Source organism: Rhinopithecus bieti, unplaced genomic scaffold (assembly GCF_001698545.2).
Source record: "Rhinopithecus bieti isolate Rb0 unplaced genomic scaffold, ASM169854v2 scaffold_9769, whole genome shotgun sequence".
NCBI classification, from domain to species: Eukaryota; Metazoa; Chordata; class Mammalia; order Primates; family Cercopithecidae; genus Rhinopithecus; species Rhinopithecus bieti.
This window is the reverse complement of record NW_016806163.1, coordinates 329,539-353,986: the sequence shown is the minus strand read 5'-3', so window position 1 is coordinate 353,986 and position 24,448 is coordinate 329,539. Positions and strand designations below refer to the sequence as shown.

General features: G+C 60.5%; 4 protein-coding genes across 7 annotated transcripts in view; 2 read left to right on the top strand and 2 right to left on the bottom strand.

The window, feature by feature from the left end:
- Positions 1 to 3,244: 3,244 nt before the first annotated feature.
- Positions 3,245 to 7,503, top strand: JSRP1 (junctional sarcoplasmic reticulum protein 1). The gene is made up of 7 exons (XM_017874883.1): positions 3,245 to 3,345; positions 4,410 to 4,548; positions 5,273 to 5,310; positions 5,452 to 5,572; positions 5,962 to 6,135; positions 6,753 to 6,844; positions 6,962 to 7,503. Exons 2-7 carry the CDS (start codon positions 4,446 to 4,448, stop codon positions 7,427 to 7,429), a joined length of 996 nt encoding a protein of 331 aa, XP_017730372.1. The 5' UTR covers positions 3,245 to 3,345; positions 4,410 to 4,445; the 3' UTR covers positions 7,430 to 7,503.
- Positions 7,504 to 7,672: 169 nt separating this feature from the next.
- On the bottom strand, positions 7,673 to 10,574 carry AMH (anti-Mullerian hormone). Its single transcript, XM_017874881.1, is given in 11 exon segments — positions 7,673 to 8,252; positions 8,254 to 8,334; positions 8,337 to 8,425; positions 8,428 to 8,443; positions 8,446 to 8,650; positions 8,741 to 8,912; positions 9,000 to 9,108; positions 9,280 to 9,422; positions 10,039 to 10,167; positions 10,170 to 10,199; positions 10,202 to 10,574. Coding segments are annotated over 11 exon segments (1,689 nt in total). The 5' UTR covers positions 10,452 to 10,574; the 3' UTR covers positions 7,673 to 7,787.
- A 290-nt stretch (positions 10,575 to 10,864) lies between these two features.
- Positions 10,865 to 23,713, bottom strand: SF3A2 (splicing factor 3a subunit 2). Its single transcript, XM_017874882.1, is given in 11 exon segments — positions 10,865 to 11,730; positions 11,732 to 11,800; positions 11,802 to 12,026; positions 12,130 to 12,198; positions 12,774 to 12,914; positions 12,994 to 13,043; positions 14,241 to 14,350; positions 15,322 to 15,368; positions 15,486 to 15,557; positions 16,520 to 16,682; positions 23,620 to 23,713. Coding segments are annotated over 10 exon segments (1,596 nt in total). The 5' UTR covers positions 16,646 to 16,682; positions 23,620 to 23,713; the 3' UTR covers positions 10,865 to 11,043.
- Positions 23,714 to 23,910: 197 nt separating this feature from the next.
- The window catches only part of PLEKHJ1 (pleckstrin homology domain containing J1), a 3,609-nt gene continuing 3,071 nt past the window's right edge, over positions 23,911 to 24,448 (top strand). Inside the window, exon 1 of one of the 4 annotated variants that reach the window (XM_017874887.1) lies at positions 23,911 to 24,371. In XM_017874887.1, the coding sequence (XP_017730376.1) occupies positions 24,278 to 24,371 (94 nt within the window). In that variant the 5' untranslated portion in view covers positions 23,911 to 24,277. The remainder of the gene's footprint in view (positions 24,372 to 24,448) is intronic. The other 3 variants (XM_017874885.1, XM_017874884.1, XM_017874886.1) reach the window with 3 other exon arrangements.

Below are 24,448 nucleotides of genomic sequence, written 5' to 3'. Positions count from 1 at the left end.
CACATTGTCCATGTCTGTTTTCATGGAGTTTGACCTTTACTTTTGTAATTTTTTTTTTTTTTTTTTTGAGATGGAGTCGCCCAGGCTGGAGTTCAGTAGTGCAGTCTTGGCTCACTGCAACCTCTGCCTCCCAGGTTCAAGCAATTCTCTGCCTTGGCCTCCCGAGTAACTGGGATTACAGGCACCCACCACCACACCTGGCTAATTTATTTTGTATTTTTCGTAGAGATAGGGTTTCACCATCTTGGCCAGGTGAACTCCTGACCTCGTGATCCATCCGCCTCGGCCTCCCAAAGTGCTGGGATTACTGGCGTGAGCCACCGCTCCCAGCCATAAAATTGGTTTTTATTGTTTTTCTTTTCTTTTCTTTTCTTTTTTTCTTCTTGTACAGACATGGTCTTGCTATGTTGCCCAGGCTGCTCTTGAACTCCCAGCCTCAAGTAATCCACTTGCCTCGGCCTCCCAAAATGCTGGGATTACAGGTGTGATCCACTGTGCCCAGCCCTATCTCTTTAAAAAACAAAACTGGCCAGGCACGGTGGCTGACGTATAAACCCAGCTCTTAGGGAGGCAGCGTTGGGAGGATAACGCGAGTCCAGGAGTTCAAGACCTGCCTGGGAAATATAGCAAGACCCTCGTTCAAAACTAAATAGATGAATGAAAAAATTTTAAATAAACAAATAAGAACAAAACAAAACGAAAAAACATTGTAAACACACCTGCGAACCAGGAAAGGTTTATTTCTTGTTCTTGCTCCGTGAGCTTCTCAGGCCCTAGGGGGCGCTGCTCACCTCCCTTGCCATCTTGAACGTCACTGTGGCCAAGAGAGGAAGACCCCGGAAGGTCTCACACTAGCAATTAAATGCCCCAGCCTAGAAGTCACCCCAGGAAAGGCGCCACCTCTCCCTGACAACAAGTAGAGTGGACACACAAATGAAATTGGTGTGCTCCCCTGGCAGAGGCAGGAAGTTGGCCACTGCCCAGCACTCCTCACAGTTCTCAACTTCCTGCCTCAGTGGCCCATGCTGAAGGTCCCCTGCGGGTTTCCCACTCAGGTGTTTTGTGTTCCAGAGGCTGGAAGGACCCTGCTGTGGAGGGTGTCACAACTGAGCTTCCACGTGGTGCAGAATCTCACGGCCTCAGTGGCTTCCTCACGTGGCAGTCATAAGAATATGAGTACACAGCTCGTCCCAGGAGCCAAGCACCTGTCCCCATGCTTGGCTTAACGCTCACAAGGAGCCCAGGAGGTGGGGTCTCCATTTTATTTCCATTTTGCAGGAAAAGAAGCTGTGGCACAGCCAGGCAGCAGAGTCAGAGTCAGAATCTGGGTCGTCTCCATCCAGAGTCGGTGCCCTCAGATGACGCTGTTCTTCACAAAATTAGCAAACCTAGGCCAGGCGCGGTGGCTTGCACCTGTAACCCCAGCACTTTGGGAGGCCGAGGCAGGAGGATCACCGGAGGTCAGGAATTCGAGACCAGTCTGGCCAACACGGCAAAACCCTGTCTCTACTAAAAATACAAAAATTAGCTGGGCGTGGTGGCGCACACCTGTATTCCCAGCTACTTGGGAGGCTGGGGCAGGAGAATCACTTGAACCCGGGAGGCAGAGGTTGCAGTGAGCCGAAATCGCACCACTGCACTCCAGCCTGGTCAGACTCTGTCTCAAAAAAAAAAAAAAAAAAAAAAAAAGCCCTGCCCGGGGCAGTGGCTCACGCCTGTAATCCCAGAACTTTGGGAGGCTGAGGTAGGTGGATCACTAGGTCAGGAGTTCAAGACCAGCCTGGCCAACATGGTGAAACCCCGTCTCCACTAAAGATACAAAAAATTAGCTGGGCGTGTCAGTGCGCACCTGTAGTCCCAGCTGCTCGGGAGGCTGAGACAGTGGAATTGCTTGTATCCAGGAGGCGGAGGTTGCAGTGAGCTGAGATCCCGCCACTGCACTCCAGCCTGAGCAACAGAGTGAGACTCTGTCTCAAAAAAAAAAAAAAAAAAAAAGTCCCACAGAAGCCCTGCGTCCAGACTTTGCTTCTGGGATTGCTGAGCCTTCCAGGAAAGGAATGCAAAGCAAGACACTATGAGAATAAGAAGATGAAAATGCTATTGAGGTCAGACACAGTGGCTCACGCCTGCAATCCCAGCACTTTGGGAGGCCAAGGCAGGAGGATTGCTTGAGGTCAAGGGTTTGAGACTACCCTTGCTAACATTGGGAGACCTGGTCTCGCTCTCTTCTTTTTTTTTTTTGAGGTGGAGTCTCGCTCTGTTGCCCAGGCTGGAGTGCAGTGGCGCAATCTCAGCTCACTGCAAGCTCCGCCTCCCAGGTTCACGCCATTCTCCTGCCTCAGCCTCCCGAGTAGCTGGGACTATAGGTGCCCGCCACCACGCCCGGCTAATTTTTTGTATTTTAGTAGAGACGGGATTTCACCGTGTTAGCCAGGATGGTCTCGATCTTCTGACCTCGTGATCTGCCCGCCTCGGCCTCCCAAGGTGCTGGGATCACAGGCGTGAGCCACCGTGCCTGGCCTTGAGACCGGGTCTCTTGAAAAAAAAAAAAAAAACTATTTATTTTGACCAGGGAAATGCAAATCAAAACCACAATGAGATCATGCCGTTCACACGCACTAGGCTGGCAATAAAAACAAAGAAACTGGAAAATGATGAGTCGGATGTGGAGAAGTTAGAACAGTCCTGTGTGGCTGCTAAGCAGGTAAAACAGTGCAGTCAATTTGGAAAAGAGACTAGCGGCTCTTCAAAAAGTTAAGCATAGAGACAGGGCATGGTGGTTCACACCTGTAATCCCAGCAGTTCGGGAGGCCAAGGCGGGTGGATCACTTGAGCCCAGGAGTTCGAGACCAGCCTGGGCAACATAGTGAAACCCCATCTCTACTAAAAACACACAAAAAAATTACCCAGGTGTGGTGGCAGGCGCCTGTAGTCCCAGCTACTTGAGAGGCTGAGGCAGGAGAATGGTGTGAACCCGGGAGGCGGAGCTTGCAGTGAGCCGAGATGGCGCCACTGCACTCCAGCCTGGGCAACAGAGCGAGACTCCGTCTCAAAAAAAAGTAAAAAATAAAAAATAATTTACCGGGTGTGGTGGTGCACGCCTGTAGTCCCAGCTGCAGGCGCTATGTCTCCCTGGCATGGCAGTGGCCAGTGCTGAGTAAGTAGGAGCAATGTCCTGCCCCGCTGCAATGGCAGGGAAGGGTGGGGGACTCCCGGCTGTGACCTCACTCCCGCGGGCATGCTGATTGGCTCACTCGCGGTCTCCCGCCACCTGCTGCCGTCCATCACAGGGCCACCCTCCCCACCCTCCATCCTGTCCGCAAGGCTCAGCAAAGCGGCTGGCGGGTGAGTGACGCTCGGGGGTAAGGAAGTGAGGCTGGGGGAGTCCCGAGCAGAGGTGTGGGCTCCCGGGGTGTGGAAGGGTGTTGCGGAGGACTGTAAGGGTCCCCAATTCCTGGAGCTGCCCCCCGTGCACACCCAGGGTCTGCACACCGGCCTCCCATGCTTGTTCAGCCCCTCCCCCATGGCCACGCGATAGGCCCCTTCCAGGTCTTGGAGCCCCAGGGCTGGGTGGTTTTTCAGCCTAGATATAGGGACACCCTAATCCCAGCAGCCAGAGGCCGTGGAGACCCTGAAGAGTACAGCTCTGGGTCTGACTTGAAGCTCCTTGCGCCCTCCAGCCAATGGCGCTGTCTCTAGCCTCAGTTTCCTCATCTGTCATATGGGAACAGAGCTAGTGGGACAAGGCAGGGTACTCTGTGTCAGGATCAGAAGACCGCCCCCGAGACCCTCCTCCCCTGCCCCGGCCTGTCACAACCAGAGCCAGGATGGTTCTACTGCTGGGGCCCGAGCCTGTAGACTCACAGGGTCATGCGGCGGGGATGTAAGTGCCCAGAATGGCAGGTCAGGGTGGCCCAGAGGGAGACCCCATGAAAGCAGAGGCCTGGGAGGGGCTGGGGCACCTGTTAGCCTGTCCCGCTGGCCTCAGGCACCAGATAAAAATAGTCCCTGGTCTCAGAGAACATGAGCTGACACTGGGGCCAAGAGTTTTGGTTTGGGGTGTGTCTCGGACTTACTGCTGTGTTGCCCTGTAGGGGCTCCTGCCCTCTCTGGGCCAGAGCAGCCTTGGCTGCTGTGCTGATGGATATTGGGCCCCAGCAAGGCTGGGCTACAGGGAGGGGCCCCAGGGCTGGCATGCAGGGTCAGGGAGATGCCTGGTGTGGGCGCCGGGCCATGCCTGGCATGAGTGTGAATTTCCCGAGTGAGGGGTGCTTGAGGCAGAGATCACAGCCTCGGTTGGGGGTGGCAGGACGGGGCCTGTTACTTGGTGTCCACAGAACCTCCAGGTCAGGCCCAGGCCCGTGGCAGGGACTCAGTAAATGCAAGACCTTGTTCCCCACCCCTCCCAGCCTGGCCCAGGACCTGCTGCTGCTCCAGTCATCTCCATGGCAACCAGCGCCTGGGAGGAGCTGGATGGCGGCCTGGGCAGCTGCCAGGCCCTGGAGGACCACTCTGCGCTGGCCGAGCCGCAGGAGGACAGGGCTCCAGGTATCCTTGTGGTGCTGGCGGGAGGAAGCCCCTCCCTGATGGTCCCCTTGAGCCAGGAGGCCCATCTTCAGAGACCAGAGCTGCTTAGCCTCCCACACTGGACTGGCTTAAACTGTGCTCCCCAGGTTCAACCCCTGGCCCTCATTTCTGCCTCAGGGTCTGTAAGGAGCCCCCAAGGAAGACAAGTGCTAGGCTATACAGATCTAGGTTCCAATCCCGCGTTGCCACTGAAATACTTTGTGTCTTCGGGCAAAGCTGTCTTCAAGCCTGTCTGCTCTCTTTATATTTTTATATTTTTTATTATTGTTATTTTTTATTTTTTGAGGCTGAGCCTCATTCTGTCTTCCATGCTGGAGTACAGTGACATGATCATAGGTCACTGCAGCCTTGATCTCTCAGGTTCAAGTGATCCTCCTGCCTCAGCCTCCCAAGTAGCTGGGGCCACAGGTGCCGGCCACCATGTCTGGCTAGTTTTTCTTTTTTTAGAGATGGGATCTCACTGTGTTGCCCCGGCTGGTCTCAAACTCCTGGGCTCAGGTGATCCTCCCACCTCAGCCTCCCCAAAGTGCTGGGAGTCCAGGTGTGAACCACTGTGCTGGCCTCCGTCTACTTCCTTATCTACAAGATGGGGTTAGTCACCCGCGCGTCACCCAGCAGGGCCAGGGGAGAGGGTGGGATTGGCCTGGGGGTCCCCACAACCTTGACTCTCCCTCTGTTCTCACAGCAACACCCAGGCTGGCCGACTCCAGCAGCCCGCCCCACGTGAGTAGCGGGGACCCTCAACCTTTAACCCAGGACACCTGGGGAGTTGGGGACAAGCCGACCAAGGGAGGCAGGTGTCTAAAGCCCACGGGAAGGGTTTGGCACCGGAAGGAAACGTGGAATGTCTCATGATAACCACAGGACTCTCAGGAGCCGGTGGCTGAAGGCCGCAGTGTGGACACCAGGCCCAAGAAGATGGAAAAAGAGCCTGCCGCCAGGGGCACCCCAGGAACGGGGAAGGAGAGGCTGAAAGCCGGAGCGAGTGGGTTTGCAGGAGGCGTGGGTGAGGTGTGGGGTGGGAACCGACTGGTGTCAGGCTCAGGTCCCGGAGCTGGGTCCTTGGATCTTGGGGGGTGTCCTGGTTGAGTGGGGTCGAAGTGTGCCAGGCAGCGAGTCAACGGGCCGGGAGCCTCTACTAATGCGTGATAATACCGGCTAAGCCACTCAGCTCCCGGAAGTTAACTTCCAGAAACTCTGGGCATCCCCGTGCAGCTGCGGGGCACCGGGGCTGGGTTCACCTGCGCCCAGGGCCGCACAGGCAGGCAGGGTGCGCCGGGTTCAGGGCGCAGGCCTCTCTCTTGCACCCTGTGCCCGGGGAATGGGGCGGCGCAGAGCCAGTGGCCACAGCGCAGCACACACTTGCCCCTGCAGGCCCTCGGAGCGCCCCCGCGCGCAAGAAGGCGCAGACCGCGCCGCCCCCGCAGCCGCCGCCGCAACCCCCGGCCCTGAGCCAGGAGCTGCCCTGGGGAGACCTGTCGCTCAACAAGTGCCTGGTGCTCGCCTCGCTGGTGGCGCTGCTGGGCTCGGCTTTCCAGCTGTGCCGCGGTGAGCGCGGGCTCCCCAGAGGTGGGACGAGGCTGGGGTCTACCTGTGCGCCTGTTCTTCCAAGGAAGGACCCTGTGACGCAAGGGTGGGGTCTGGGAGCCTCCTTCCCAGGGCTAGGTTTTGCACGCCCCCAAAGTTGGTTTGTACATCTCCCCTTAAGTGATGGGCCATGCGCGCCCCTCTCACCCCGTCTGGACCTTTTGCGGGGCCCATTCCCCTCGCCGCGAGTAGTTTCTGGCTTTCGGATGGACCTTGTGCAACCCCTCCTCCCGCGTAGCGTTCTGCCGCCTTCCTCCTGCACCCTCTCTGGGGACCGCTCAGCTCGTGAGCGCCCCCCGGGGGCACTCCTGCGACCCGTCCCTTGCTAGGGGTCTCCTACAGCCCGTGGTTGGGGGGAAGAATGACCGATTGAAAGAGCGACGTTCGGAGGAGGGGCGCTCCGCAGCAGCGGAGTCCCGGAGTCCCTTCCCACGGCTCGGGGCATCCTTAGCCTCAGCCGTACCGCGGGAGCCTCACCCCAACTGTCCAGGGAGAGGGGCTCTAGGGGTGAGGGACGGATGAACAGTGTAGTCCATGCCTCGACCCAGCTGACTCGGGTCCCGACCCTGTCGCTGCAGACGCCGTGGCTGGGGAGGCAGCAGTCCAAGCGCGTGCGCCCGAGCCCTGGGTCTCGCCAAGCTCGGCCCCGAGGGAGCCATCGTCGCCCCTGGTAAGCGCTTCCTTCCAGTGACTGCGGGCAGTGGGGCCTTCATCCCCAGGGAAAGAAGGAGCCCGGGCCGGGGGCAAGGTGGGCGCTTACCCCAGGACCCCACTCCCTGTCTTGCAGCCTAAGTTCGAGGCCCAGGCGCCCCCATCAGCGCTGCCTGCGCCCCGGGCCGAGGCAGAGGTCAGACCCAAGATTCCCGGGAGTCGGGAGGCTGCAGAGAAGGACGAAGAGGAGCCTGGCGAGGCCACCGGAGAGGCCGTCGGGGAGGACCGTGCGCCCCTCGCAGACCGGGGACCCAAAGAGAGGCCTCGGAGAGAGGGGAAACCGCGGAAGGAGAAGCCGCGGAAGGAGGAGAGGCCGAAGAAAGAGAGGCCGCGGAAGGAGGAGAGGCCACGGGCCGCCAGGGAGCCCCGGGAAGCGCTACCTCGGCGCTCGGAGTCACGCGAAGGGGGCCACCGGCCGTGGGCACCGGACTCTAGGGACGCCGAGCCCAGGAAGAGGCAGGCCTGGGTCTCCCCGAGGCGTCCCGACGAGGAGCAGCGGCCTGGGAGTCGCCAGAAGCTCCGCGCAGGCAAGGGGCGGGACTAAGCCGGCCCGCGCCCGAGTCCAGGGACACCTTCTCGACAACCCGCCACTCTGGCGAAATAAAGCGGGGGCTGCGGGCCGCAGAGTCATCTGCTCCTTTACGCCTGGACGCGGCACCGAGTCCAGGGCCTGAAAGACCGTCGCGGGGCGCTTCCGGCAGGGGAAAGACAGCCAGCGCTAAAGGGTGGACCCAGGCCGTGCGCAAGGAGAGGCGGGCGGCCCCGCTAACACGCACGGACACCCCACCCGCTTGCTTGCTGGTCTTTATTGGGGCGATGCTTGGGGTCCGAATAAATATGGGAAGGGGCGCGAGCTGGGGCACGTCCGGCCCCTCGGGGCAGGAGTCCGCGCGGCGCAGGGGTCACCGGCAGCCACACTCCGTGGCCACCATGTTGGGCACGTGGTGCGCGCTGATGCGCTCCTCCGACAGGCTGATGAGCAGCTTGCCCGCGTAGGCGGTGGGCACGCAGCAGGGGGGGCGCGCCAGGGAGGCCCCACGGGCCTGCATCTTCAGCAGCAGCACCACGTGGTTGCCATAGCGCGGGTTGCGGTCGGACTGCGGCCAGCCGCACACGCCCTGGCAATTGTTGGCCTGGTAGGTCTCCGGGATGAGTACGGAGCGCTCCGCGCGGAGGTCTACGCTGAGCTCGCGCAGCGCGCACGGCCCATCGACGGCGGTGGCCCCTGCGCTGCGCTGTGCCCGCCCCGGCCCGCGTGGATCCCGCCCGCGCCACTCGGCGCGCAGGCCCTGCAGCGCCTTCAGAAGCAGCAGCGCTCGTAGGGGATCGCCGGGGCCGCCGGGGCCGCTGGGCAGAGGCGCGAGCAGAGCGTGCCAGCAGCGGGGCGGCAGCTGGAGGCAGACCCGGGAGGCTGCGCAGGCTCGGCAAGACCGCTGCTTGCAGCTCCGGCGGCCACGGCGGCGCGCCAGAGCAGTCGCAACAGGCGCCCGACGCGGCGGTCGTGCAGGGGCCGGGTCCCCGGTGGTGGCCGCGGTGGCCGCAGCAGCAGCAGCGGCTCCGCCGGCCGTCGAGCAGGCGCTCCAGCGCCGCGGGGTCCGAGAGGTTGACCAGGCCCTGCGGGAAGCCGGCCAGCGCGTCCGGGTCCAGGGCCAGGCGCGGCGCGGAGGCCCGAGCCGGGGGGCCCCGCAACGCCCGCACCAGGCGCGTGAGCGTCTCCAGGAAGGGGTCTGCACTGGGCGGCGACTCCTCGAGCTCCGCGAATGGCCTGGAACCCGCAGTTAGGGGAGTTGAGAGCGGGCGCGAGGCCACGCCGCCCCCGCCTGCTCCTGCCGCATGCCCCCGGGCCTGCGCGCACCTGGGCGGCGGGAAAGGCACGGTGTCCAGCTGGCCTTGCGCGGGCAGCGGCGTGGGGAGCGGCGCGGGCTCGGACCGCGGCAGCAGGAGCAGGGCCGGGGTCATCCGCGTGAAGCAGCGGTGGTCGTCGCCGAACAGCAGTGCCTGCAGTCGGGCCGTACTCAGGAGGGAACCTGCGGTGGGTGGGCATGGGGCTGGCTCAGGGGCTGGGGGCTGAGGGCAGTCGACCCGGCGCCCGGTCCCTCTCCACGCACACCTACCCTCTCCGCGGGGCTGCAGGGTCAAGGCCAGCCCGGAGCCGCGCCAGGCCCCCGCAGGGCGGTCCACCGCCAAGGCCAGGTATCGAGTGTCCCGGGATGGGCAGAGGGTCTGTGGAGACCAGAGCTCAGGCCGGCTGGATGGAGGCTTAGCCAGCCCTGCTCTACCGGTGCCCTTCCTCCCATTGCCACTGGTTCTACGCTCCTCTCAGTACCGCAGACCCTGCAACAAATCCATGCCCCTGCCGCGGCCCAGGCAATGCCCCATGCAACCCCCTGGTACCTGGGCACCTGGCAGCCCAGCTGTCGTCACAGTGACCTCAGGGCCAGGCCCAGGGTACAGCACCAGCAGCGCCAGCTCCAGGGAGTCGCCTCCTCCATGCGGGGGCTCCTGGAACCTCAGCGAGGGTGTCGGCTCCCAGGTCACTGCAGCCAGGACAGCAGGGGACGCCTGAGCCATTGAAGGCCAGGCCCGTCCCACAGTCCCCTGGGAGTCTTTGGGATCCGTCCCTGTTGCTCTGGCCACTGTGCAGGGGACCTCGAGCGGGGGACAAAGTGTCCCTCTTCACTGCCTTCCTGCAGCCAGGGAGCGGTGACTGCCGGGGCAGGCAGAGGCTGCATCTGAGGCTGTGGGTGGGGCTGCCGCCCTGGGGTCTCTGGGTTAGGGCGCCCGATGAAGCCCCTTCCCCGCAGGGGAGTCTCTCAGGCCAGTGGCCCAGAGAACAGGCTGGCCAGGTGTGGGGCTGTGGGGAGGAGGGTTCCACTGGCCCCGAGTCACAGGGTCGTTTCTTCATGGGTGGCGAGAAGACAGCAGCTCTCAGCCTGCCACTGCAGCAGGGGCGGGTCTAAGAGCTGGGCTTCAGGGACAGGACGGAGCGCGGTGCCCACCTTCCAGGCCATGGACCCACAACCCAGTCCCAGAACAAGACCACAGCCTCCCTGCCCAGGGTGTGGGCTCTGCCAGCCCCTGATCTTCCCTAGGAGGACCCGGCCCACCTGAAGGAGGCCGGCGGTGCCAAGCTCGGGGCTGGGCCCCACGTACCTTCCTCCAGGTGCAGGACCACCAGGCGCTGCCCCCCAGGGTCCTGCAGCCAGGCCCCCAGCCGCCGTAGAGAGGGCAAGGCAGCCTGCCTGTCACCGGGGGTGCAGACCCCAAAGGTGGCCAGGTCTCGGGGCCCCAGCGGGCCCGCTGCACGGCCCCAGGAAGGCCCGCTCATAGGCGCTCAGAACCCCCATGACCTGCAGGGGGATGCTGCTGCCATTGCTGTCCCCAACCAGTGCCACCAGGCATAGAGGCTCTTGTGGGCTGCCTGGCGGCCAGTCCAAGTCTTCTCGGAAGATGAGGCCACCAGTGCCCACAGCTGGTTCCTCTGCTCTGAGGGTCGCAGTCCCCAGCAGAACCCCCAGGGCAGACAGCACCAGGGTCAGGCTGGTGAGAGGCAGGTCCCACATCATGGGTGCTGCCAGGGACTGGGCTGCCCGCCTTGTGGAAGCCGAGTGGAAGAGCGGAAGGTGGGGCGTTTGTAAAGGACAGGCCCCTATCTTCTCTGCCGCGACCTTGGGGGACAGTGCCCGGCGCCCCCACTCCAGGCAGAGTGGCCTTCTCAAAGAGCCCTTTCTGTCGCCAGCAGCCTATCTCCCTCCCTACAGCGATAGAGCTGGGCCTGATTTGTCAACATGCTGTCCTTGAGGGCCCGTCCCCAGAAGGCACAGGAGTGGGAACCAGGCTGGGAGTGATGGCCAGGCAGCCAGACTAGACAGCGCTGGGGGCGGGGGGCCCAGATGTCCTGGGTGCTAAGGGGTGGGCCTGGAGGAGGAGGGTCCCAAGTCAGTGGGGGCGCCCTGTCCCTGCTCACCCTCCCAACCCCTGGTGGGCTATCTGGAGACCCCAAGAATATCGCAGTCTGCTCTTCCCTCCCCAGGACAGGACCCCAGACCCCCTCCTAGCTGGCTGGTGGAGTCTGTCCTCCACCAGGCCACCTCCAAGGTACAGCTGTCTCTCAGGCCTCCCACAGGTGTCTCCAGGCTCTCCCCAGTCGGCGCAAACTCAGGGATGGTGCTGTGCCTGGCACTCCCACACAGCACTGACAAGGGAGGGCAGCGCTGCGGACATCAGTGCACTCAGGGCTGGGGAAGGCTGTTTAATGAGCAGGGGGCCATACAAAAGAGCAGCCTTCTCCGTGGGACAAGGCAGGAGCACCTGGCGCTGGGCTTGCTGGGGGAGGGAGCAGCTGCTCAGTTGGTTGGGGAGGGGAGGTATGTTTCCTGGGCCTTCGGAGGGGAGTGGGGGCCTCAGCATTGGGGGCATGGGAGTTGGGGGGTGTACCCCAGGATTTGAGGGGTGAACTCCAGGAGGCTGAGGGTGGACCCCAGGAGCTGGATGGACCCCAGGAGGTTGGGGGTGGACTCCCGGGGCCTGAGGGTGCATCCCTGGGGCTGGTGGGTGCACCCCTGGGGCCTGAGGGTGAACGGCAGGGGCTGCTGGGTGTACCCCTGGGGCCTGGTGGTGAACCCCTGCTGATGGGGGAGGATGGACCCCCGGGGCTGGTGGGTGAACCCCAGGGGCTGGTGGGTGGACTCCGGGGGCTGGTGGGTGGACCCCGGGAGCTGGAGGGTGAACCCCGGGGGCTGGAGGGTGGACCCCGGGAGCTGGGGGGTGGACCCCAGAGGCTGGTGGGTGGACTCCAGGGGCTGGGGGATGGACGCCAGGAGCTGGGGATGGACCCCAGGAGCTGGGGATGGACGCCAGATGCGGGGGGATGCACCACTGGGGCCGGGGGGTGGACCCCTGGAGCTGGCGGGGGTGAGCTGGGGTGGTCCCGGGGGCCCTGAGGGTGCAGGCCCCGTGGGGGGCATGGGTGGCAGAGGTAGGCCTCCTGGCGGTGGCGGTGGCAAAGACTCGGGCAGCGGTGGCCGAGGGGGCAGACCGTTCATCAGCGGGGGTGGAGGCCGCTTCACCCCAGGGGGGCCGGCAGGGAGGCTGGGCGGAGCCGGGGGCTTCTCCATCTTAAAGTGGAACTGGAGGAAGAACTAGAGAGACAGAGAAAGGTTCAGCAGGCAGGGCGGGGCTAGGGCGGGGCTAGGGCCACCAGCGCTGGGCAGGAAGGAGCCAAGCTCAGGGCTAGCCACTCACCTGCTTGGTCTCCCGGTTCCAGTGTGTCCAGAACTTGCCCTCCGCCTTGTCGATCTCTCTGCTCGGCACCTGGGAGGGCGGGAGACAGAGAGGGCTCCTGGTCCCTGTGACCTCAGGGCAGCCATCAGACAGGGACCCTGAGGCATTAGCCTCCCTGGCCCGGACTCCACCCTGGGAGTCCAAGAGAAGGCCCCGGCTTGGTAAGACTTTCGATGGGCACAGGGTTCAGTTCTGGAGTGACACAGACCTGGCCTCAATGCTAGCACACGGCTGGCCCCCGCCCTGGACAGGCGCCGTTTGTACTGTTTCCTGATGGCTGCCTTGTCCAGGCGTGGGCACAGGCTGTGGGAAGCCCTCCAGCAGCCTGGACCAAGAAGTGAGGTCACTTGGTGAAGGCCTCACAGGCCCAGCGCTCAGCCCTGCCGGCCTCCCTTCTCCATGGGCACAGTGGAGCCCAAGCAGGCCCCCTCCCGCAAAGCCCAATGGGAGGGGTGCCCTGTCCGGCCTGCACAGACCCTTCTGGCTCCGTCTCGGGGATCCCAGGGGACCCCACAGCCTGACAGGAGGGGCGCCCTGCCCAGCCTGTGCAGATCCTTCTGGCTTGCACATCTCAGGGGGCCCAGGGGACCCCGCAGCCATGCTACCTTGAAGGCGATGGTCTCATAGGGCTCAGCGGCCATAAGCAGGTACTGCCAGCGCCGGTCCGGAGGCTCGATCCTCTGCTCGTACGCAGACATGAAGCGGTGGCGTGGCATGATGCCCTCGGCGATCTCAGGGTAGTCGATCTGTGGGGACACAGCCAGGTGGCAGTGCCGCCTTTCAGGTGCCTTTGGCCACCCCCCACACCCAAGCCCCTGATCTCACCTGGAAGAGGAGGCTCTGCTGGCCCATCTCCGAGTCCCTCTGCTTGGTCACTGCAACACAGAAAGCTCTCAGGTCCCGGCTATTTGTCCTCCCCGAAGCTGAGGGACCAGGGGCGGGCTAATGCCACCCACTGAACGAGGGCGAGACCCCAGGGGAGGCCCTGTGGCTCCGGGCAACCATCAATCTCTGCCCAGGCTCTGGGACTCTGGTATAGGTGAAGGCACAGGTGCGCCAGGGCTGAGCTACCTGCGGAGTCACTCGGGCAGGGACCGAGGGTGGTGCTGCTTTGTCCCAATCCCCAGAGCCCTTCATCCAGGGTGCTGGGACACTACCCAGCAGGAGTCGGGGCCGCTGGGTAGGGAGGGGCCCTTGGCATCCGGGCTCTAGGATTAGAGTGGGGCCACCTGAACAGGGCCGACACCATGGCCGACACCATGGGTGAGCGGGAGACGATGCCTTTCCCACCAGAGCTCAGCAGCCTGGACCCCGAGAATGGCTGCTGGGCCACCTACGGCCTGGCCACTCTCCAAACAGCCTCAGGCACGCACACTCACAAGCCCTCCGCCTCCTCACTGCCCAGAGCCCAAGCTCAGGACCTGTCAGGGCATCCCCACCAGGAGTCTGCCGCTCTAGCCTCCCTTGTCCACCCAGTGCACCTGCCCCAGGGCCTGTGCCCTGCAGGCTCCTGTCTGGAGGCCAGGCACACAGGCTGTCCCCACCTTCCGTAAAGAACACTTGCTAGGTAGCGTGCCCACCTTCCTGACCCTACAGACACAAGTCTGTCTCTCCTACCCTGGCCGTTTCCCTGGCTTTCTGAACCAGGTCACCTCCTGCCATTCCCACTGCTGAGGGTCCCGGAGGAGCCGCCTCTAACAGCCGCTTCTTCCTGTCCTCCTTCAGAGGCTTCAAGGTTAACCGGGGAAGGTGCCAGGGCTCACCACACCTCCACTTCCACTCTTGTGCTTGGCAAGAATCCCCAGAAGCTTCCACAACACTCGGACAGGAGGGCACAGACTGTGGCTCAGCTGGGAAAGGGGGCCGCTGGGTGAGACGGGTGCTTACCAGGCTCAGCCTGACAGCTCCCAGACACAACGCCAGGGGCTGCAGGTGGGTGAGGGATGGCCACCAAGGCCAGAAAGCAGCGGCTCAGGAACGAGGGTCTCAGGGCTGCGCCTCCTGCACGGGAGCCCGAAGAACCTATTCATGCAGCAGCAGCGGCTGTGGCCAGCGCCGCTCCGGGCACTCACCTTTGTAGCCTGGGCGGCCGATCTTCACAAACTTCTTCACCTCCACCTTGACCTTCTCAGGTGCGGGCTGGGCAGGGGCCTCCTTGGCCTCCTTGGCGGCTCGCCGGGCCCTGCAGGCAGGATGGACGTGGTGCTGGGGCCCCTCCACACACAGGCACCAAGGCCACGGGCCCAGGTGCCAGAAGCCCCCTGACCTTGGAGCTCACTACAAGCTGAGGGATGAGGAGGGCCAGGGGCCTGGGAGGGGCCCTGGGGTTTGGCTGAGAACAGGGATAGGACAGGCACGTTCTCTTCCTGTCATGCTCACTGTCCCTGGCTGGGGTCCTTCCAGCAACTCCATGCCTCTGCTTTTTTTTTTTTTTTTTTTTTGAGACCGAGTTTTGCTCTTGTTGCCCAGGCTGGAGCGCAGTGGCGCGATCTCAGCTCACCGCAACCTCCGCCTCCTGGGTTCAAGTGATTCTCCTGCCTTAGCCTCCCCAGTAGCTGAGATTACAGGCGTGCACCACCACGCCCAGCTAATTTTTTTTCTATTTTTAGTAGAGATGGGGTTTCTCCATGTTGGTCAGGCTAGTCTTGCCCTCCTGACCTCAGGTGATCTGCCCGCTTTGGTCTCCCAAAGTGCTAGGATTACAGGCGTAAGCCACTGCGCCCGGCCTTTTTTTTTTTTTTTTTTTTAAATAAGACTGAGTCTCGCTCTGTCGCCCAGGCTGGAGTGCAGTGGCACCATCTCGGTTCACTGTAACCTCTGCCTCCCAGACTCAAGATTCTCCTGCCTCAGCCTCCACAGTAGCTGTGATTACAGGTGTGCGTCACCATGCCCAGCCTAATTTTTGTATTTTTAGTAAAGATGGAGTTTCACAATGTTGGTCAGGCTGGTCTCGAACTCCTGACCTCAAGTGATCTGCCTGCCTCAGCCATCCACGCCTCTGTTCTCTAATGCTCCCCAGAAACCGTACTCCAGCGCCCAGGGAGGCCCAGGCCAGGCTGGCTTCCCAGCCGTGGAGCAGTGGCCCGTGAGGCTCAGAGACTTGAGCCGACAGCTGCTGGAGCACCAGGCATCAGAGGGGCACGGGGTACTCACAGGTTGGTCTGGTGCTTCTTCCCCTGGGTATGTGCCAAGTAGCTCCCCTGGAGTGGAAAGGAAACACACATGACTCGGGGCCGGGCAGACAGACACAGGCAGGTCCCCCTGACGTCAGCCACTCAGCCCGCCGCGAGCTGCCCGCAGCCGGGCAGAGGCCGCACCTCATTGTTGTGAAGCGTCAGGCAGAGCTTGCATTCATAAGAGCCCAGGTGGTTCTTCATGAAGTACGGGTCCTGGAGGGGAAGAACAGGCGCCCGTTAGGCAGATCAAGGCTGGCTGCGGTCAGGGCCCTCAGAGGCAGGATCCCCTTTCTGTACAGGCATGGCTGTCCCCGACGGTGGTCAAGCGTTTCTGAAAATGGAGGATCTGGCGGGAGGCCTTCGTGAGCACAGGTGTCACCGCCTGGGGCTGTGGCCCAGGCTCTGAGCAGCGGGGGTTCCCAGGGAGCCCCCTGCACCACCTTCCTGGTGGTTCTGAGTCAGAGGGAGGCAGAGTCAGGACAGCACTCCTGGTCACTCCCGATGCAGGGAGCCGTCCGCTGCCCACGCCACCACGCCAGTGGTTGGCACAAGGCAGACACAGGCACAAGAAAAGCAAATGGGCTACACTGAAGGCCCAGAGACCCGCCCATCTCCAGGCCCTAAGCCGGGGCAGCCGGGCGCATGCCTCTCGTCTCAGACGCTGGAGTTCAAAGGCTAACTCCACCATCTGTGGCTGGGGCAGCCCCTCCACCCGTGACCTCTTCTGGAAGACAGGGACAGTGACAGAGCCCTTGTCACAGGCCAGGTCCGTGGGGCAGGTCAGGGTACACAGAGAGTGCTCCAGTCCCGATGTCCACGGTGCTGAGGGGACCCGGCTCATCCCTGCCTCTGCACAAGCTAAAATCAAAGGCTGCCCTTCACCACATCTGGCTGGAGTGACATAAGCTCTCCCCACTCCCAGAAAATTAAATGATGCAAAACAGAAGGTTTTGGAGAGAACAAAACATTTCCACACGGGGCTCAGAGCCACAGAGGGTCTGCTCTCTAAGGTGGACAGAAGGGAGCTGTGGCTGCTCGGGGCAACGGGAGCATCTGGACACGGGGCTGCATCGCCCAGGCTGGGTGGAGGCCCAGGAAGAGCCTCTGGCACCCTCTCCAGGGCTGTCCTGGAAAGCCGAGCCCCGCCACAGGCGGCTGCACGGTGGCTGGCCCACCTTGTTGATGTCGATGGTCTCTAGGGCCAGCTGGCGGAGGCGCTCCCTGCGGTCACGGTTGCTCTCAGAGGAGGAGGCCACGCCCCCGCTCCCGGTCTTGCCCCCAGGGCGATGCTGGAAGTCCATGGTGACGGCCTTGGGGCTTTAGCAGACTGGGAGACACCTGTGGAGGCCAAGAGGAGCGTGAGAAGGATGGCTCAGAACTCGGGGCTGCTGCTGGGACCTCCCTGGGCCAGGCCACCAGGCTGCAGCCTGCGAGACGGCCCCTCGCCCTGCACTCCCAGAGCCAGGGTCTAACCAGCCCTGAGGGGGCCACCCCAAAGTGCACCCAGTCTCTTCCAGGAGGCCGAGGCCCAATGTGGACAGGCACAGACACGAGGAAGCTGGAGCCTGTCTCCAAATGAGCATACGTGAGGGATGGAGAGGAAGCCACTCTAGCCCAGAGTGCCAAGGCTTGGAGACCTGAAATGGCAATGGGGAGCCCAGAGAAGGCATAAAGGGAAGACAAGGCCAAATTCTTACGAACGAGTCACCACCACCAGGGAGCCATCCCGGACTGCCCAAGCCCCCAGTGTTCAAGCCTTCCTCTGAACTCCCTCTCTGGTTGGCTACGCTTACTTGTCCCCAACCTAATTCTATCTCTTGGGTTCGCTGTAAACTTGTTGGGAGGTGAGGACACTGATCTTTGCATCCTGACTGGGTAACATCCGCGAGATCGGTCACATCTGCTTGTGGCGCAGGAGGGCTCTGCTGAGTCCCCAACACCCTCTTCCAGACGCAGGCCTGCCACGGTTTCCCACGCCCTTTCAGGCTCCATGCAAACCTGAGCTCCAGGCAGCCTCCTCTCATCTCCTGGCACTCTTCCCCTTGCCTGCTCAATGTCGGCCCCGGGCCCTGGTTTAAGAGCCTTGGGTGAGCTCAGAGAGATGGGGCCCAGGAGACCGAGGGAATGATAGCCCCCCACAGATGTCCACATCCGAATCCCCGGGACGTGTGAACATGTCCCCTCATGGCAAAAAAGGATGCACAGGTGGGCTTGAGGGTCTGAAAACAGGAGATGACCCTGGGTGACCTGGGGGCCCCATATCCTCACAGGGTCCTTGAGGATCTTAAAACGACAGGTGATCCTGGGTGACCTCAAGAGAGGAGGCGGGAGGCTGAGAGTCAGAGAGGCTATGCTGTGGCTGTCAACGGGTAGGAAGGGGCCCCGAGGCGAGGGACATGGGTGCCTCTGGACGCTGGGAAAGGCAGGAAACGAGTTCTGCCCCAGAGCCTCCAAAAGGAATGGAGCCCTGTGGACTGTTTGGACTCTGACCCCAGAACCAGAAGCTGATACAGCCGTGTCATCTGAATGACTCCATCTGCAGTGATGTGCCATGGTGGCCGCAGGTGTGCAGGGGCACGCTGAGGGACAGGCCACGGTGGCCGCAGGTGTGCAGGGGCACGCTGAGGGACAGGCCACGGTGGCCGCAGGTGTGCAGGGGCACGCTGAGGGACAGGTCAGCTGTGCTGCTGACTTGTGGTGGGGCCTGAAGTCACCCCTTAATCTATGGGGGCCCAGGACCCCTCCCCACCCGGTTTTTATTCCCTGGGCAAGTTGATGAAAATGATCCAGCGTGGTGACTGGTGAGGCAGACCTCCCAGCTCACTGCAGCATCAGAGATGCCCCATCACAAGTTCAGACATCACAAAAGCCCACCCAGAGATACCCATTTTTACGTGTTGTCACGTAAACTTCGAGAAACCACCACCATGACCATCGCCATCCCTTCACAAAACAAAGAACATTCCATTGTGAAAAAGGAGACTGTGACACCAGAAGGACTGGCCTTTCCCGGGAACGCCACCCTCTGGCCCCGAGGAGCCCTCCCTGCCTCCGGCTTCTTGACCACGCATTCTTCAGGACCAGGGAGAACTGCATCCTCTCCGTGCTGGTGCCGTCAGCCGGAGGCCACGCCAACTCCCACCGTCCCTGCTACCAGCTGACAACTGCCTGGGAGGCTCTGTCTCCGGACGGCGCACAGGCGGGCGGGATTGTGTGGGTGCCGCCCGAAAGGTTCATGAAGTGCCTAATTTTTCCCTGGAGGACATTTAAGCATTTCCTGGTCAAGCGACATGAAACTCATATCAGGGGATGTGCGTGGGGAGCCCAGCGAGCAGCCTCCCACCAGGCCGCGGCTGCACTTGCCTCTCCACGCCTCACAGAAACCACAGTCCTCCACGCACCTCAGCACGGAACCAAGCCCTCGCTGGGGGGGAACATGCAAGAAGGCAGGGAATCAGCCTTCTTTCACGGATGCACCCCAAGAACCCGGGGGGGGGGCGTGGTGCTGGGAGGCACTCCCACACACAGATCTTGGGGAGTCATCAAGTGCTCCCCTCTCCCAGGAGGACGGCCTGTTCCTTTCATCATGAAAGAATTCAGCAGCATGCGAATGCCCTGCTTGTCCCTGGTCGTGGCCCCTCCTGGACCATGCCCCTACTCTGAGGCTAAGCTCTGCAGAGCCATCACTGGTCTCTACCCCCAAGCCTGCACTCTCCACAGCGCCCGCCCATGTGTCCTTATGGCCAGCAGTGTCTGGTAGAGAGAAGAGCAGATGGCGGGACATGTCTGTGGAGGACCCAGGGCCCGGGAGGAGCAGGGCTCAGCCTCAGGAGTGACCTGCACTTCGCTCCTCCACACAGGAAGGGGCAGCGCAGCTTCTGAGGCCAGGAGAGGTGCAGATGGCCACAATAAGAGCCACCAACCTATCCTGATGTACTTATTTCCCATCACATTTTAGTGACATTTCCAGAATGTTCTAATGACCCAATGGCTGGGAGGACCTGGAAAAGGAACTTAGATGGCAAAATGCTAACAAAGCCAAGAGTTCAAATCCATCTAGGGCGAGCCTAGTTACTTCTTAAACTGGCCAGACAGAACACCCCAGCGGCCAGTGGCTGGCTCAGGACACAAGCTCCAGCTGTCACAGGGAGCTGTCGCCGGTGGAGTCTGGCCCACAGAAACCCAAACCCAGACCAATACGCAACCACTCACCAAGTAAAACTCTGATCCAAAAACCAGAAGCCATCTGATCCCAAGCCTAGCCATCGCAGCCACTGAACGCCCACACCGTCCCTCCCCAGCCGCTGAAATGTGGCGGCAGCCTGGGGAAGGTCCCACGCTCTGATCCCCCACGACCCTCGAGTATATCAGAACTTTATTCCCAGCAGAACTGGCACAAAAGGACCTCTGGAGTTAGAGAGACAGGCCCAGCAGAGCAAGGGGGCCCAGTGTCAGGCTGAAAAGACCGGCACAGCTCAGGCGGCAGGCGGCCCAGCACAGATGCTCCCCCGCCCAGGGGGAGGCCAGGAGTCTTTTCTGGGGAAACAGCACGAGAGGAAGAATCCTCAAATACGAACATTCGGGGTCCCCCACACCTCAAAGAAAAGCCCCGCTCCTCGCCAGACCACTGGGCAGTTGGCCTCCCGGATGAGAAGTGGCGCTCACACAGAGCTGCCGGCCGCTTCGTTCTTAAAGAGAAACACACACATCTGAGAACAAAGAGACTGACGGGAATCCCAGTAAGAGATTGCTGCCGCCCTCCTTCGTTACTGAGGGAACCGCTGCACCACAAAACCAGAAAGGGACGCTGAATGAGACCAAGTTGAATTAAAACCAAAAGCCCTTGAACAATACAGACGGGACGATCCAAACAAAACATTCCATACCAGAGTTGGAAGCCGAGCCAAACAAATCTTTCATAAAGGAAAGCCAAGAGTCGAAAAAAACAGGAGGAAAAGCAAGAACCTAGACGACATTCCAGAATGAGAACAGAAAAAGTACCCAACAAAATAAAACATGAAAAATATGGGCCGGGCGCGGTGGCTCAAGCCTGTAATCCCAGCACTTTGGGAGGCCGAGACGGGCGGATCACGAGGTCAGGAGGTCGAGACCATCCTGGCTAACACGGTGAAACCCCGTCTCTACTAAAAAAAATACAAAAAACTAGCCGGGCGAGGTGGCGGGCGCCTGTAGTCCCAGCTACTCGGGAGGCTGAGGCAGGAGAATGGCGTAAACTCGGGAGGCGGAGCTTGCAGTGAGCTGAGATCCGGCCACTGCAGTCCAGCCCGGGCGACAGAGCGAGACTCCATCTCAAAAAAAAAAAAAAAAAAAAAAAAAAAAAAAAAATGATCACAGAAATAACGTAAGAACAAGAAAATTCAAAACAAAAACAAAACCCAGGACTAAAGGAACCAAACTGTCCAGATACCAAGGACTCACCAAGATCAGAAAATAAACAGACCCCAGGGAACGAGGAGACCAGGGAATTTCACGCCACGCCGCACACCACCCAGGAAGATGTGCAGCTTCCACTCGACAAAGAAAACTCAGCAGAAAAGATCAGAAACCAGCACAGGAACCGATCTTTCGAGAACCGCACTGAAAACAATGCTTTCACGGTTCTGAGCAAATACAGATTTTTTTCTCTCTTTTTTTTTTTGAGATGGATTCCTGCTCTGTCGCCCAGGCCGTAGCTCGATCTTGGCTCACTGCACCCTCCACCTCCCAGGTTCAAGCGATTCTCCTGCCTCAGCCTCCTGAGTAGCTGAGATTACAGGTGCCCGCCAACACGCCCGGCTAATTTTTATACTTTTAATAGAGATGGGGTTTCGCCGGGTTGGCCAGGCTGGTCTCAAACTCCCAAACTCAGGTGATCCACCCGCCTCGGCCACCCAAGGTGCTGGGATTACAGGTGTGAGACACCGCACCTGGCCTACAAATATGGATTTTCAATCTAGATTTTTATACCCCACCAAATTTCTAACTATGAGGGTAAATAAACTCATTTTCAGACAATCAAGGACTTCCCCCATCCCCGAAAAAAATCATCTATTTCTTCCAAAGCTCCCAGAAGTTCTGCTCTGACAGCAGGAAGAGGAAGAGATGGCCACACTGGGAACAGAGGTCAGCACAGGGCAGCAAGGACAGGAAGATTTGGGACACCAGCTCCACTTCCAGGCAGAGCACAACCCGTCCAATTTGGAGGAAGAGCATACGGGGGTCTTGGAGGGAAGTGGTGAGGGGGAGATCAATTTATTTAAACCTGTGCAAAACACAACTGATAGGTATGAGATGCTGGAGCTTTGTGGAAAAATAAACAAACAGTAGGGAAAAGAAAGGTAACAGTAAAAACAAAGTTAATTAGCTTTAGGGAAAATAGAATGCTATAACAAAAACCCAGTTGAACACATTACTTGTTTTAGCAACCAACTAAATATATATATAGATATGTATTTTTTTTTTTTTTTGAGATGGAATCTTGCTGTGTCTCCCAGGCTGGAGTGCAGTGGCGTGATCTTAGCTCACTGCAAGCTCCGCCTCCCGGGTTTACGCCATTCTCCTGCCTCAGCCTCCCAAGTAGCTGGGACTACAGGCGCCTGCCACCACGCCTGGCTAATTTTTTGTATTTTTAGTAGAGATGGGGTTTCACCATGTTAGCCAGGGGGGTCTCAATCTCCTGACCTCGTGATCCACCTGCCTTGGCCTCCCAAAGTGCTGGGATTATGGGCGTGAGCCACCGCACCCAGCCCTGAGCAGCCAACAACATTTTGCATCTTATTTAGAAAATACAACCAATGACCAACTGTGCTCATGACAGAAACTCATCCAGGATATGGAAGGCGAAGGTGCAGTGGGTGGATGGGAGGGAGAAGATCTCAACAGCAGTGACAAGAAATCAGCAGGTGATATCTACAAATTGATAAATCCAAGAAGAAGTATGTTATTTACTAAGGTAAAGATCAGGGAACAGAGTGGCAAAACCCCATCTCTACAAAAAAAAAAAAAAAAATAGAAAAAAGAGCCAGGTGTACTGGCTAATGCTTGTAATCCTAGCACTTTGGGAGGCTGTAGGGGTGTGGATCACCTGAGGTCAAGAGTTCGAGACCAGCCTGGGCAACATGGCGAAACTCCGTCTCTACAAAAAAATACAAAAATCAGCCGGGCATGGTGGTGAGCACCTGTGGTCCCAGCTACTCGGGAGGTTGAGGCAGGAGGATGGCTTGAGCATGGGAGTTTGAGGCTGCAGTAAACTGTGATTGCACCACTGCACTCACTCCAGCCTGGGTGACAGAGCAAGACACTGTCTCAAAACAAACAAACAGAGAGACAAAAAACTGACGACGACCAGGGGAAATGAGCTTAAGAATTGAGGAAAGGTGGCCTCCGGGACCTGGGACCGGACCAGCGGGAAGGAATTAGTTTTTGGTGGCAACACCATTCTCTTGTCAAACCTAGCAAACAACCTCTTTTCCAGAGCTCCCCCTGGCTGTTTGGTGTTCTCCAAGGATACACACGAACAACGGTCACGGCGGTGTGCACCCGCAAAATGGGGCCAGCTAACGTTTTCTGGTCGCCTTTGGCATGGTGTTGAAGCTGTCACTCCGTTTTAAGAGGAATGAGGCTCACAGGAGTTATATCACAGAGCCCCAAGTGAACTCACAGGTATAGATTAGCATGCAGAAGCGTTCTCGGCTACAAGGAAGGAGGCCCAAACCATTTCAGCCGTGATCCCGATCTGATCCCAACGAGTCTTAGTTGTTTTTTTCATTTTGTGAAACAGGGTCTTGCTCTGTTGCCCAGGCTGGAGTGTAGTTGCGATCATGGCTCACTGCAGCCTCGACATTCCGGGATCAAGCGATCCTCTCGAGTAGCTGGGGCTACAGGCGCAACCACCACTCCTGGCTAATTTAAAAAATTTTTTGTAGAGATGGGGTCTCCCTGTGTTGTCCAGCCTGGTCTCGAACTCCTGCACTCAAGCGATCCTCCCGCCAAGCCCTCCCTGAGTGGTGAGATTACAGGCGTGAGCCCCCGCGCGCGGCCTCCCAACAGGAGTTTGGAAATAGAGTTCCGAGCGGGCCCGACCCTCCAGGCCCGCCCAGCGCGGGGCCTACAGGATGCACAAGGCCGGATGCTCACGGGAGGAGGGAGGGGAGCGACGGCGCCGACCGCCCCTCGGCCCGCGGCCTGTCGCAAGCTCCTCTCTCCTACGTCCGCTCTTCCCCAGGGAACCCCCGATCCGCGTCGGCCGCCGCCCTCAACCGGCTCCACTCCTCACCAGAGCCTGAGGCCGCGTTATTGCCTCCTCGATCCGCCACCGCCACGACTTCGTTCGGCGCACGCGCGTCGCGGGCAAAGAAAGCACTTCCGGGACAAATGGGGCGGGCCCTCTGGTGCGCGCATGCTCGGCCCACCCAGCGGCGCGAGTCGAAGGGTCGGGAGGCGCGAGGGAAAGGGCTGGAGGGGGCGGGGCTCAACGCGAGGCCAGGAAGGCAAACCGCGCGTGCGCACAACGCTCCCAACGAACCCTTGGTCTGCTGCGGCCGCGCTGGGCTAACTCGCGAGGGGCGGCTGACACTCTACGGGAGACGTTATCGCTCCCTCTGCCTGTGCCTGGCCGCTCTAGGAAGGGGTGCTAGCCATCGCGGGGGTTCCTTGATGCTGTTCCACCTTGGTCTGGTTTATTTCAGTTTAATGGTTATGTAACGACTGTCCGTCTCCGCTACCAATCCGTGCACCGCCCCCCCCCCCCCCCCCCCATGTCGCCAGCGCCACGCACTGGAGATTGGCGGCATGGCCGGCCAAAAGTGCGCAGGCGCACTAGCCCCGGCCGTGCTTCCGTGTCTGCGCCCTGAGACCTTTTTGGCGCCGGCCCCGGCGTGAACGGGGACGGCGGCCGGGAGGGCGCGGTCCAGGTTCCCGTTCCCCGAGAAGCCATGCGGTACAACGAGAAGGAGCTGCAGGCGCTGTCCCGGCAGCCGGCCGAGATGGCGGCCGAGCTGGGCATGAGGGGCCCCAAGAAGGGCAGCGGTGAGCGGGACCCGGGAGACCGGGACAGTGCCAGGGGTGGGAGGCCGGGGCCGGGAGCCGGGGGCGGGGGTGCCGGG